Raw genomic sequence first — 15539 nt, forward strand, 5'->3', positions numbered from 1 at the left:
ACATGTTTTTAAAACCACAAATGGTTGTCGATCTTAAATAAAGGACTGCGTGATTAAGCCACAGCCATATATAGTCGAAGCCAGTGTACTAGAATGTAAAACAACTGTTTTCCTTTACAAAATGTATCGCAACACAAGACTAACGATAAAAAAGAGAAGATTAAGATTGTTGTGTAATAGATGAAATACAAAGGCTTTGGTCTGTTTTTACAATCAACAATGGTTAAAGTCTGATATGTACTTGTAAACAACTGCCAAACACTTACGTTTTTTTTTTTAACTCTGTCAAGCATTTTTAATCATAATTATCGGAATTAAATATTTCTAGTCTCACAAAATTATTTGACTGTAGGACACTATAATACAACTATACCTAAATCATATTTTTTATGCTCTTTAACAAACAGGTTTGTGATGTGATGATTAAAGAAGTATTGAACTTAAAATTAAACATTGAAAGGGTTTTTTTTTTTTTTTTAAGTAAAATGTTTTTTCAACCCTATTTAAGATAAAGGTCCTATATTGGCATTGATGGTTCAACGTAAAACAGACAATATCCATGGAATCTTTCCATTGCATAAAAGGATCTTTATCATGGAAAAACGTCTTTAGATTTTTTAAATATTTTAAAATTATGTTTCACTGAAAGGGACTGTGAAGGGGAAAAATGGTACATACAGTGGGTACGGAAAGTATTCAGACCCCCTTAAATTTAAACAAAGAAACACAATTTTTGATGCACAAAATCATGCATTTAAAATTAAATAGAATTTTAGGGCAATTCATATAAAACGTGAACAATAAATTGGTAAAAGAGCATATGCATAATACACTACCGTTCAAAAGTTTAAGATTTTTAAATGTTTTTAAAAGAAGTCTCTTATGCTCACTAAGGCTACATTTATTTGACACAGTAAAAATAGTAATATTGCGAAACATTATTACAAATTAAAATAACTGTTTTCTATTTTTAAATATTTTAAAACGTAATTTATTCCTGTGATGTAAAGCTGAATTTTCAGCATCATTACTCCAGTCTTCAGTGTCACATGATCCTTCAGAAATCATTCTAATATGATGAGTTCCTGCTCAAGAAACATTTCTTATTATTATCAATGTTGTGCTGCTTAATACTTTTGTGGAAACATCGGTTTTCAGAATTCTTTGAGTAGAAAGCTCAAAAGAACAGCATTTATTTGAAATATAAGTCTTCTGTAACATTATAAATGTCTGTACTGTCACTTTTGGTCAATGTAATGTTGGTCCTTGCTGCTCATTTCTTGCAAATCAAAAATCTTTCTAACCCCAGACTTCTGAACGGTAGTATAAATGTGCCAGTTGATCAAGGGCGAGTTCGTTAAATGCACAATGAACGTATTCTGCCTACCTGTTGAGGTGGTACCAGAAGTTGCCATTGTTTGGCTGTTCATGTGTGCCTGCATATGAGGGGGTGTGTATGTGTCGTAGCTTCGCCCATTCACGGACGGACTGGTGGGCAGCATGCAGGAATAGGAAGATGTCTGGCTTGGCTATAAAAAACAAGAATATATATATATATTGTAAATATATAGCTTTTTAGTATCTATAACACAGAGGAGTTTGCGTTAAATGATGGAATGGGGGACATTTAAGGAAGCATCACACACAGCACATTAATCGAGTTATCAAGGGTAGAGGAGGAAACTTGTGTTTGTAACGCTACTCACCTGCATAGACAGGTTGTTAGCCATTGTGAAGCTGGGCATCGGAGGCAAACCCGTGTACGTGTTGGTCAGAGCCGTGTCTGATCGGCCTAGCATGGACCCTGTTGTGAAGGACACTGGTAAAGACAAAAAAAATATCACATGGTTTACACATTTTATCAAGTAAATATAGCATACTCAAAAATGTCATCCTTTAGTTATGAAAGATTTCGATTATAATAGTTGGAGTGAATCTACCAAAATGTAAAGCCTTCGCAGTTTGACGCAGCTAAATGATTGTTCTTTAATTATAGTTTGAATACTTTGAATTAACTGTTCTACATCCGATATTTGTTGAACAATATTTGTGTAACCCAAGGATGATGTTTTGTATACTACAAAATTATTTAAAATTATGGAAAAAGAGTTTATCATGGTTGAAGTGCTTTTCAAACTAATATTTATTTATTTTAGTTTAGTTAGTTTTTGTTTTAGTTAACAATGAGTTCAATGTGAATAATTGACACAAAAGTATTTTATTATTATTATTATTATATTTTGTATACATACAAAACATTTAATATATGTAACAATAAATAATATGATAAATAATAAAATAAATGTAATTAATATAAATAAATAAAACTATTATAAATAATTACATTTTATTATATTATATTATATTTAGTGCTGTCAAACGATTAATCGCGATTAATCGCATCCAAAATAAACGTTTTTGTTTACATAATATATCTGTGTGTACTGTGTATATTTATTATGTATATATAAATACACACATGTGTGTATATATTTTGAAAATATTTACGTGTATTTACATGCATATATTTTTACAATTTATATTATATATAAATATATTTAATATATAAACATAACATTCTCTTCCTAAATATATATGTGCATGTGTGTGTATTTATATATCCATAATAAATATGCACAGTACACACACATATATTATGTAAACAAAAACCTTTATTTTAGATGCGATTAATCGCGATTAATCATTTGACAGCACTAATTATATTATATTTTTAAGACTTATTTCAGGAGAAAAGGAATCTAACAAAAAGTTAAGCTTTTGATGCAACTAAATGACTCAAGTAGATCATTCAAAGCTATGTTCATTTTCGTTTTCATAATAAAAGATTGAATTAATTGTTCTGACATCTGTTGTACAATATTTGTGTAAAAGAGATCTAAAATCTTGTTTGCATCAAACATTTGGACTTTGGTGTGAAGGCATTATTGCATGTCTTATATATTTAGGTTGTGGTGTGTCATTCACCAGGAGTGGTGGGTTGTGGGATTGCCTGGTAGACGCTTGTGTTGAAACTGCTGCTGATGGGAATGTGACTGGAGGAGTTGCTGGCTTGTCGTCGCTGGTTCCTCAGCTTCTCTTCCCTCCTCCATTTTGCTCTTCTGTTTGAGAACCATACCTGCGACACAGAGAAGATCAGCAGATGTAAACCATAGCAACAGTGAACATGCAGTAGATGCCCTGGTTTTAAAGTTGCACTAATCTTCTCACCTGTATTCTAGCTTCTGGAAGGTCGATTTTTGCTGCAAGTCTTTCTCTTGCGAAAACATCTGGATAGTGGGTTCTTTCAAACTCTAAAAACCGATGGGAAAGCGTGTTACTCTGTGTCCCTCAGCTGGGTATGGCAGACATTTGTTGTTAATGCTTACACTTGACGCTCACCTTTTTCCAGGGCTTCGATCTGCTCCTGCGTGAACGACGTTCTGTTTCTTTGCAGTTTTCTTTTCAGTTGCAGGCGCATTTGAGTCTCATCTGAATCCTCACCGTTTGAGCTAATGGAGTTAGTGTTCTCACCACCGTTGTCCTGTTGCTGGCAACCATCTGCAAAAAAAGATGAAAAAGATGTAGAATTGTAGATCACACACACACACACCATATTTTCATAACCTTGAGTCAATTCACACCATGGTGCATCAGTGTTATTTTAGAACTATTTATATACTATTTAGTAATATTATTTTCTTTTACATTTTTTTTTTTTTTCATTTTAGTTTAAGTTTAGTCAATTTTGTTATGTGCTTTGGTAATACTTTACAGTAAGATTCCATTAGTTGATGCCAGTTAATGCATTAACTAACAATGTGCAATACATTTGTTATATAATTATTAATATTTGTTAACGTTAGTTAATAAAAATAAAGCTATTCTTTGTTAGTTCATGTTAGCTCAAGGCCATTAAATAGTACTAACAGGTACAACTTTTGATTTTAATAATATATTAGTAAATACTGAAATTAACATTAACTAAAAATAATAAGTTTGAAGTTCATGTTAAATAATATGCAAGTCACTAATGTTAACAAATGGAACCTTATTGTAAAGTGTTACCTGTGCTTTTGTCATTTTTTTTAATTTTATTTTTATTATCATTATTATTAAGTTTAATTTTTCTATATAGCTTAATTTTTATTTCAATTTTAGTTTTAGTACTTCAACTTAAGTATATGTATTTCAGTTAGTTGCCAAGGCAATTTCTAAGTAGTTTTTTAAGTTTAAGATTTTTATTTAGCTTCAATTCAATGGCCAAAATTTTTTTTTAAAAATTAAAAATTGCATGACTGAGTTGCACAAATAATTTACAAAGTATTAAAAAAAACACAATAAATGAAATATAATAAAATATTTTTTGTTATTTTATCAAATTAGTGCTGTCAAATGATTAAAGGGGTCATATGATGTTGCTAAATAGAACATTATTTTGTGTATTTGGTGTAATGAAATGTGTTTATGCGGTTTAAGGTTCAAAAAACACATTATTTTCCCACATACTGTACATTAGATCGTCTCCTCTATGCCCCGCCTTTCTGAAACGCGTCGATTTTTACAAAGCTCATCAGTCTGAAAAGCGAGGTGTACGCTGATTGGCCAGCTATTCAGTGCGTTGTGATTGGCCGAATACCTCAAGCGTGAGACGGAAATGTTACGCCCTTTGCCATATTGTGATGATGCCCTGTCAGGCCGGAGCAAAGAGTGCTGTATCCAAGCATGTTAACAGAAAGTTGAGTGGAAGGAAAAGGTGTGGAAGAAAAAGATGCACAACCAACCGAGAGAACCGCAGCCTTATGAGGATTGTCAAGCAAAATCGATTCAAGAATTTGAGTGAACTTCACAAGGAATGGACTGAGGCTGGGGTCAAGGCATCAAGAGCCACCACACACAGACGTGTCAAGGAATTTGGCTACAGTTGTCGTATTCCTCTTGTTAAGCCACTCCTGAACCACAGACAACGTCAGAGGCGTCTTACCTGGGCTAAGGAGAAGAAGAACTGGACTGTTGCCCAGTGGTCCAAAGTCCTTTTTTCAGATGAGAGCAAGTTTTGTATTTCATTTGGAAACCAAGGTCCTAGAGTCTGGAGGAAGGGTGGAGAAGCTCATAGCCCAAGTTGCTTGAAGTCCAGTGTTAAGTTTCCACAGTCTGTGATGATTTGGGGTGCAATGTCATCTGCTGGTGTTGGTCCATTGTGTTTTTTGAAAACCAACGTCACTGCACCCGTTTACCAAGACATTTTGGAGCACTTCATGCTTCCTTCTGCTGACCAGCTTTTTGAAGATGCTGATTTCATTTTCCAGCAGGATTTGGCACCTGCCCACACTGCCAAAAGCATCAAAAGTTGGTTAAATGACCATGGTGTTGGTGTGTTTGACTGGCCAGCAAACATAGAGAATCTATGGGGTATTGTCAAGAGGAAAATGAGAAACAAGAGACCAAAAAATGTAGATGAGCTGAAGGCCACTGTCAAAGAAACCTGGGTTTCCATACCACCTCAGCAGTGCCACAAACTGATCACCTCCATGCCATGCCGAATTGAGGCAGTAATTAAAGCTAAAGGAGCCCCTACCCCTACATGTACAGTAAATTAACATACTTTCCAGAAGGCCAACAATTCACTAAAAATGTTTTTTTTATTGGTTTTATTTTATTGGTTTTTGTTAAATGTGAGCCAAAATCATCACAATTAAAAGAACCAAAGACTTAAACTACTTCAGTCTGTGTGCACTGAATGTATTTAATACACGAGTTTCAGAATTTGAGTTGAATTACTGAAATAAATGAACTTTTCCACGACATTCTAATTTATTGAGATGCACCTGTATATATAAATACAAACACATGCATGTATATATTTAACAAAGACATGTTATGTTTATATATTAAATATATTTATATATAATATAATAATATAAATATATACATGTATATACATGTAAATATTTTCAAAATGTATACTTAATGTGCGTGTATTTATAGATACATAATTAATAAACACAGTACACACATATATTATGTTAACAAAAACTTTTATTTTGAATGCGATTAATCGCGATTAATCGTTTGACAGCACTACTTTATAATATAATTTGTCTTTGTTGTGAATACGCCTCTAGATTCAGGGCAGGAATTGTCAGCATCATCTGCATAGTTCCGTAACAAAGTGCCAAAAGAAACACATTGAATCATCCTCAAGCTCCCTTGGATGTTTTCATACGCAGCACATATAATGTATAGGCATTCTTAGTGCTATTCACCGTATGGGTGTCCAGGGACCTATTGAGGTGACCACCAACACTTGAATAGAGAGCTGCTTTTCTCCATGACACAATACCACCAGAAGAATGAGGGGAACCATTAAACTGTGCAGACAGAGATGGGCTGCCAGGCCTTTTTCGTCAGGCTCAAATTCTCCCGAGGGCACAATTGGAAAGGAACAACAAAAAGAGAGGCGTGCAGTGCTCAGCATTGTATAACACAAGGATCTAGTCAACAGAGCTTTCAGTTCAGTATGTTAACCTCTACACACCACTGTCATTAATCAAAGAACCCAGGCCGGGCCTGTTAAACGCCAGTTAGGATTTATACGTTCAACAGGAGATGACCATTGAAAGACCTTTGCTTGCTTTAGCATGGGATAGAGAAGTCTCTCCAATCAGAACAAGTGCATTCCAGGCTGTTTCACCTGCAGTGACTAGCTGGTTAACATGGAAGCTTGTTTCCGCCACAGAATATAAAAATGTAAAAGATAATTGTGATATTATCTCACAATTCTAACCTCTATCTTAGAATGTCTGAGATATAAACTCGCTATTGCAAGTCCATTTCTGAGAAAAAATGTCAGCTCACAATTCTGACATTTTCATACAACCATGAGATTGTATCTCGCATTTCTGACTGTATAACACAACTGGAAGTTTATATCACACATTTCTGACTTTATAACTCACAGTTGCGAGTTTATATCTCACAATCCTGTCAAAAAAAGTCAGAATTGCGAGATATAAACTTAAAAAGCATTAAAAAGTTAACATACAATGGAGAAAAAAAATAAAAAATTGCTCACAATCGTCATTTGAAACCAGTGTTATTTTTCTATCATTGACACTATTAATAGTTTTATTAATATTTTGAATCAGTTTTTATTTTTAGATTGTCTGTTTTCTTTTTTTAATTTTAAAGTTTTAGTAATTTTGTTTTGTTTTTTAGTAGGTTTTGTGTCTCTGTGTGTGTGTGTGTGTGTGTGTGTCTGTTTGTGTGTGTGTGTTTATAATATTTGATTTTATTTCAGTTAACTTTTATTTTATTTAGTAACAAAGTAACAAAAATGTGTTTTTGTCATTTTTAGTAGTTTGTGTTTGTTTATAATATTTTATTTCAGTTAACTTTTATTTCAAGTAACAAAAATGTGTTCAATGTTTTCAGTTTTAGTTAACTATATAAAAACCTGTATGCTGTTATTTTTTAAATTGATTTTTTTTTTTTATCTTTTTTTTGGTTTGTTGTTCAGAGTTGGAGTCATTAAGCTCAATAACATAAATTTACAATAACAGCACAATAATATAATTATAATATAAAAGCACAATAACAATTGTCCATACAGTATTACACACTATATTCAAAGTCTTTTGAACCTGTATGATAGGTCTTTAAAATGATTAGGTCTTTAAAAGTCTCATTTGGAATGACATAAGGGTGCGTAATTTAACTTTAGGGGTGAATTATTTGCATTTAGTAAGTGATCGTTTGCATTTTTCTTGTTAAATATTAATGTTCTAAGATAGTGTTTGTGATACTGTGAACATCCACACGCAGGATTCGGATACATCAACTTGATTAGAAACTAACTATTCATCAGCTAAACTTTTTTTCATTGTCTCCTCTAACCAAAAGTCTGTACATGTTCTCTCTCTCCCTCAAAAAAAAGCAACCTCTAATGAGCAATTACAGAGAGACAGAGCTGTGCCTGTCACAAATTCTTGCATGTGACAGAAACATCTTTTGTCCCGGGACACGCAGTGCTTTTCTCTCACTCCCCATGGGGCGTAAATGATGTGGAGGGCAGTGGCAGGGGGAGGGGGCAGGTGGTAGCGCATGGACACCTCCGCCGAAAACTCTGTTCCTAGTCACGCAGATCCAAGAGCCAGACAGAAGCCGTATTGAAATGAGCGATTAATTAGCACTAACTCCTCAATTAACGAGTGGCCTTTTCCCATCTACGTTTGCCAGTGGCACGCTATTCTACATTTTGTATATTAATCTAATGTGTCTCCAGATGGATTGACTTATAGACCTAATGACTGCAAATGTATTTTTTAACATTTCACATATTTCAAACACTTTTTCAGTAGAAATAAATTAATACTATGAATTCATAATAAAATACAGTAACACTTTACAATAAGGTTCCATTTAGTTAATGTTAGTAAATGCATTAACTAACAATGAGCAGTACATTTCTTACAGTAATTATTCATCTGTTTTACCGTTATTTAAAAAAATACGACTGTTTGCTGTTAGTTCGTGTCAGCACAGGTCCATTAAATAATATTAACAGATACAACTTTTGATTTTAATAAAGTATGAGGAAATGTTGAAATTAACATTAAATAAGATAATAAGTGCTTTAGAAGTATTTTTCATCGTTAGTTCATGTTAACTAATGTAGTAAACTGTTGTTAAATGAAAGCTTATTGTAAAGTGTTACTTAAAATACTATTATGCTAAATTAATAATAAAGTATAATATAAACATCATTATACACTATATGTGAACCTGGATCACAAAACCAGTCATAAGTAGCACAGGTATATTTGTAGCAATAGCCAAAAATACATTGTATGGGTCAAAATTATAGATTTTTCTTTTATGCCAAAAATCATTAGGATATTAAGTAAAGATCATGTTCCATGAAAATATTTTGTAAATTTCCTACCGTAAATATATCAAAACTTAATTTTTGATTAGTAATATGCATTGCTAAGAACTTCATTTGGACAACTTTAAAAGCGATTTTCTCAATATTTTGATTTTTTTTGCACCCTCAGATTCCAGATCTTCAAATTATTGTGTCTCGGCCAAATATTATCCTATCCTAACAAACCATACATAAATGGAAAGCTTATTTATTCAGCTTTCATATGATGTATATCTCTCAATTTCGAAAAATTTACCCTTACGACTGGTTTTGTGGTCCAGGGTCACATATATAGATATACTGTATATATGTTATTAAACTATTAGTAATAAGCTTAATATACATTGTAATTTCATTTTTCAATTTTTAATTGGTAATAATAGTTTAATATATATTACAATTTATTATATTGAATATTGCCATAAAAATTCAGTATAAATATTATAGTAGAATATGGGATAGTAAAAAAAATACAAATAATTAATATTTGTACGATAAATACTGATGCTGTTATTGTTGTTGTTGTTATTATCAAAACTATTTAGAATATTAAAATGTATATTAATAATCATTAATTTATTTATTTATTCTTAATTAATACTTTTTTTTATTTGTTGTTTATTTTTTGCCGTTTTTATTTATTATTTAATTATTTATTTTTGATGCACTTGCTTTGTTGTTGCTGTTCCTTTTTGTTGTTTATGTGTTATTGTTATTCCAACTCAGCTGCTGACAGTGATGCTCTTATTGCTTTTAGACTGTCTCACCTTGATTTGGTTGTCCTGGCACGGACGTACCAGGGTACCATCCCGGGCGAGTCCCCCATGTGCCGGTCTGCCCGTTGAGCATTCTCAGCTTGTCGTACATGCCATCTGCACCCATCTGTTGCTTTTCGCTAGCCAGGTTGCGTAGGACTCGATTTATCGACGACACCTGAAAGGTATAAAGCAGACCGTCACTCAAGTGCTGTGTGTTTCAGCCTTAAAGCGGCATATTATTTCACTGTAGCTCTCTCCGTGAATGTTATTTGTATTTATAATCCGGTAAATTCTTTCAATATGGATAAATGTAAAAGTGTATCTATTTATCTAAATTGCAAGCACAAGTTTTTTATCGACGTAAGAAGTGCAGAGTGACGTTTGCAAATGAAGCGTTATTTGCACTTACGCTCGGTATGTTATCGCTGGTGCACGCCCCGTCAGACAGCAGCCTGTCCCGAATTTCCCAGGCAAAGATCGAGGGACACTCCCTCTTGTACTGTGCTATTTTGCTGACCACTTCAGGCGTCGCTACCCTCGGTTTGCTGCCTCCGATGGCTCGTGGTCGGATGGAGCCGGTCTCATAATATCTCCCCAAAATCTTGCTCACACACCCATTGGACACCTGAATGGACAGCAATATACACAATTCACATACATTATTTAAAACTAAATTGAAATAATGTAATGTACTTCAAACGGTTATACGCTTACGTTCTTATTGTCCAGTTGGACTTTTGCATCATCATGGGTCTATGAACACAGAAAATATGCCTTAAAATTGCTAGGATGATTTCATTACGTTTCGGGTCACACTTTACGTTAGTGTTTGTTTGTTTGCTGCGCAATACAACTGAATAGCACATTCTTTGAATGCATAATGTGTGATCCATTTTATTTAGCTGCACTACTTGATTGAAAGTGACCGTGATTTTGACTTGTAACTAAGTGTTATTATTCCACTAGCACCTATGAAGTTTGTGGATGTACAAATGGGCTTCACGGTCACCTGCAAAATCCTGGAGATGTCGCAGGGTCGCGCTCCGCTGTGAGCGAGTTCGACGATCTTCTGTCTGGTGGAGTCCGGTAATGGTCTGCCGTTCACAAACACCCCGCCGAGCTGGTTGACGCCACTGTGACCTGTGGCACATGGAGACATAACAAATTGGCTCGTCTTTCCACTCGAAAACATTCCCTCAATAGGTGTCCCATTGTCCAGAATAAAGCTCCACTTCTTGGAGCTTTTCTTTGATCAGCGTTACTGACAAACCGAGTCAGATGAGACTGAAAAAGTGTATTTTTACATCACAATGTCCATGTTATATAATAAATCAACAACAGTGAAATAACAACTAAATAATTGCTCATTAAATACATTTTGCTGCTTACACAAATAAGTGTGACAAACAAAGGAAACTTGCATTTTTTTAAATGAATAATAAAGAGCCTCTAAATTTAAAATATCTTAAAAATACAATGGAAAAAGTAAAAATGTGCATTTGTTAAGCTATCTGATCTGACCTTTAAAAATTCCCTGGTGATTCAGTCATGTGATATATTTTGTGTGACCAACAAAGGAAAATGTATCATTATTTTTTCAATTAATAATCAACTTTATCTGACCATCGTTAATAATCCAAACCAAGTTTTGCATTTGTTAAACCAACAGTTTTGAAAGCTGTTACACAAGTCGTTTTGTGCCCTGTAAATCAACATTTGAATGTCATGCGCTAGGCTGGAATCAATCGACGCACACAACCGACTGATGAAATGAACATCTCCATTCACGTGAACTGAAATTTCATAATCAAACTGTCCTCAAGAGAACAGCTTTCCGCAAGACCGTGCACCAGTGTTTGGAAACTCTCGTTCACACCAGACAATCAAATCCCTAATAAATAAGCACCCGTCGGCATTCAAGTACAAGCCAGTCTGAAAGAGTCCAAGCATACGACAGTGATGCTTTCCATCATAACAGCAATGTGTGAAATAACTACATATTAAAGCAAAGCAGGACCCGCAAAGCTCAGAAGAATATGAAAAGCGCATAAAAGTTCGGTGTATTTTTGATGCGATGTGAAAGTCCAGTGAAAAGTCAATAACTAAATTGAAATAATGTAATGTACTTCAAACGGTTATACGCTTACGTTCTTATTGTCCAGTTGGACTTTTGCATCATCATGGGTCTATGAACACAGAAAATATGCCTTAAAATTGCTAGGATGATTTCATTACGTTTCGGGTCACACTTTACGTTAGTGTTTGTTTGTTTGCTGCGCAATACAACTGAATAGCACATTCTTTGAATGCATAATGTGTGATCCATTTTATTTAGCTGCACTACTTGATTGAAAGTGACCGTGATTTTGACTTGTAACTAAGTGTTATTATTCCACTAGCACCTATGAAGTTTGTGGATGTACAAATGGGCTTCACGGTCACCTGCAAAATCCTGGAGATGTCGCAGGGTCGCGCTCCGCTGTGAGCGAGTTCGACGATCTTCTGTCTGGTGGAGTCCGGTAATGGTCTGCCGTTCACAAACACCCCGCCGAGCTGGTTGACGCCACTGTGACCTGTGGCACATGGAGACATAACAAATTGGCTCGTCTTTCCACTCGAAAACATTCCCTCAATAGGTGTCCCATTGTCCAGAATAAAGCTCCACTTCTTGGAGCTTTTCTTTGATCAGCGTTACTGACAAACCGAGTCAGATGAGACTGAAAAAGTGTATTTTTACATCACAATGTCCATGTTATATAATAAATCAACAACAGTGAAATAACAACTAAATAATTGCTCATTAAATACATTTTGCTGCTTACACAAATAAGTGTGACAAACAAAGGAAACTTGCATTTTTTTAAATGAATAATAAAGAGCCTCTAAATTTAAAATATCTTAAAAATACAATGGAAAAAGTAAAAATGTGCATTTGTTAAGCTATCTGATCTGACCTTTAAAAATTCCCTGGTGATTCAGTCATGTGATATATTTTGTGTGACCAACAAAGGAAAATGTATCATTATTTTTTCAATTAATAATCAACTTTATCTGACCATCGTTAATAATCCAAACCAAGTTTTGCATTTGTTAAACCAACAGTTTTGAAAGCTGTTACACAAGTCGTTTTGTGCCCTGTAAATCAACATTTGAATGTCATGCGCTAGGCTGGAATCAATCGACGCACACAACCGACTGATGAAATGAACATCTCCATTCACGTGAACTGAAATTTCATAATCAAACTGTCCTCAAGAGAACAGCTTTCCGCAAGACCGTGCACCAGTGTTTGGAAACTCTCGCTCACACCAGACAATCAAATCCCTAATAAATAAGCACCCGTCGGCATTCAAGTACAAGCCAGTCTGAAAGAGTCCAAGCATACGACAGTGATGCTTTCCATCATAACAGCAATGTGTGAAATAACTACATATTAAAGCAAAGCAGGACCCGCAAAGCTCAGAAGAATATGAAAAGCGCATAAAAGTTCGGTGTATTTTTGATGCGATGTGAAAGTCCAGTGAAAAGTCAATTCAAAGCGAGCAAAAAAAACTCCCTACGAAAAGCCTCCCCGGAGTGTGTGTGTGCTCTAGCTCTCTGCTCCTCTCTCGTCTGACTGCAGGAGCCCGAGCTCCTAAGCAATAAATAAGCTCCAAATATAGAAGAAGAAGAGGGGGGAAAATATGATGAGACTCTCTGACATTTGTCTTTAGAATAAAGCTAGCTGCACGTCAAGTTTGAGCTTAATTTCTGGAAATAGGCGGAGGTCGTCTCGGATCATGCATGGAAGGCTCATTGAAAAGATCAGCTGAAGTACTTGTGGCAGGACTGTCACTTTATATGACACTGCTCTGCTTTTGAAAAACGCATCGTCACGACAAATAGTAGCATGATAAAACAACCCTTTCTGTCTGCATTTGGATATCAGACCAACTTGGATCCTGCTCTTGTTGCCTTCAAGGGAGGCTTCGTTTTATTTCTAGCTATAGGGGCAATGCACGGGCAAGAGGACAGAGGCGTGCATGATTCTAAACATATTAAAACTGACAAAGCTTTTTTTTTTGTTTGTAACAAACCCCACATCTGCTACAGTCCTGTTGTGGGAAATGCACCATTGAAAAGAGCCTCTAAATTTGAAATATCTTCCATTTAAAGTGGGGGGGAAAAAAGAGAAAATGTGCAGCTCTGAGCCTTTGAAACTCATTGGTTTTTCAGGCATGTCATGAATAAAACCTATTCAGTTAAAACCCTAAATTTTAAGTACCACATCCAACTGGACTAATTTGAATGAACCTGATTTATTTAAGCACTGATACTGCACAACAAACGTGTGGTAATCGGTCCAAATCCGGTGGAATAATCCACTGTCATCCTCTCGCTCTTCAGTAACTCCTGGATTAGTTGGATTTAATAGACTCTTGAACGTATAAGAAGGCGTGCATGTTTATCAAATGAATCCATTTGATTGATGTCACCATCACAGAGAAACATGACCCGGCCTGTCATTTCACAGTTCAAAGGTTAAGTCTTAATAATCATATAATTCCCCATGGTGTAAGACTGTAGATCTGGCCTGGTGGCAGTCATAATGAGACTTGTATTTTATTGCTCCCCTACTAATAGGGAAACATATGTTGTGAATTTCAAACATCAATGCTAAATATCCAGGCCAAATTGGAGATTTAAAACAAAAAAATTTGGTGCATGCATTTAAATGTGATATGTATTTTTACATTTAATTACATATATTTTAAAATATCCTGCCACATTCCTCACTGTATCTTTCTATATATTTTATTATTCAGTATTTTAGATCATTCCTAGGATAGAGCAAAAGAGTAATATTAGAATGACTTGTATTCAGTCCTATTTTAAATGCATACAAAGCCTATTTTATTTATTTATTTATTTATTTTTAATATAGGTACTTTATAGGCTACGCAGTCTTTTGCACCTGTCATTTGTTTATTTTTGGCACATAAAATAGAAAAACTTAACCTGCGCTATTAAATATAAAAGTATAGAATAGAGAATAGAATAGTTTTAGCGTCTCAATTTCTTGGTGGTCTGTAAAAAAATATGTTCCTCTTTAGATCTTCCCGTCAAAAGTGTACAGTGACACACGCTGTCTACTTCGCATCAGTGCTCTGAAAAGTGGAGGGGGTGAGAGGATCCTAACAAAGCCTGCTGGAGCTCAACAATGCGCCTCTTTTACCTTCTATACCCAAACCCAGCCAGCACAACTCGGCCTCTGCAACTAGCAACACAACCTCCCACCAAACGCACCAATACTTGCCCGAATACAAAGAGCCGAGGGCACCCTGCCCCCCAGACGACCATCCACACACACACACACACACACAACATCCACTGTCACTTTCCTGACGGACATGACCCCGGTGCCCGAACCCCAATGCGTGTTTCTGTTTGTGCTGTTTGGGGAAATAGAAAAGTAATTTCGCGTTATAAATATCTAGAGGTGTTTGTGTATAACGGGTGTGGGTTGTTAGGGGTTGTAAAAGGATGCAACAGCCCAGTAGGGTGCTCAATTGGAAAAAAAACAATTGCAATAAAGGATCTATTCAGTGACATTGCTAAAAAGGGGCCCAGGGAAGGAAAGTCTTTCGTTTCATTTTCTCTCCCGACGCTGAAATAACAAAACCGGTGTGTCCGTTTCCATTCGCTCTCTTCCCAAGACTGAAGAACTAGTTCCTGATAAAATGTTCATTTAACATGTAAAACTAAGTTTTATCAACTTTAACTTATCAGTACATTTAAATAATTTTAATAAGCATTATTTTACACTTAAATTAAGTGTTCTATAGTTGTTGTTTTTTCCTGCAACATTTTGTTGAATT

General features: G+C 35.0%; 1 protein-coding gene across 4 annotated transcripts; it reads right to left on the reverse strand.

Moving 5' to 3' along the window:
- Positions 1 to 1220: 1220 nt before the first annotated feature.
- LOC107728086 (paired box protein Pax-6-like) lies at positions 1221 to 12451 on the reverse strand. 4 transcript variants are annotated; one of them, XM_016538163.1, is made up of 9 exons: positions 12124 to 12451; positions 10396 to 10434; positions 10091 to 10306; positions 9691 to 9856; positions 3400 to 3558; positions 3229 to 3311; positions 2986 to 3136; positions 1707 to 1819; positions 1221 to 1529 (listed from the first exon to the last, which is right to left on the reverse strand). In XM_016538163.1, exons 1-9 carry the CDS (start codon positions 12304 to 12306, stop codon positions 1239 to 1241), a joined length of 1401 nt encoding a protein of 466 aa, XP_016393649.1. In that variant the 5' UTR covers positions 12307 to 12451; the 3' UTR covers positions 1221 to 1238. The 4 variants fall into 4 exon arrangements, with proteins under 4 accessions (XP_016393649.1, XP_016393647.1, XP_016393651.1 ...); XM_016538161.1 differs by lacking the exon at positions 12124 to 12451 and adding an exon at positions 10691 to 11015; XM_016538165.1 differs by lacking the exon at positions 10396 to 10434.
- Between the last annotated feature and the right edge of the window lie 3088 nt (positions 12452 to 15539).

This window comes from Sinocyclocheilus rhinocerous, unplaced genomic scaffold (assembly GCF_001515625.1).
Source record: "Sinocyclocheilus rhinocerous isolate Xijiao unplaced genomic scaffold, SAMN03320098_v1.1 scaffold1779, whole genome shotgun sequence".
Classification (NCBI taxonomy): Eukaryota; Metazoa; Chordata; class Actinopteri; order Cypriniformes; family Cyprinidae; genus Sinocyclocheilus; species Sinocyclocheilus rhinocerous.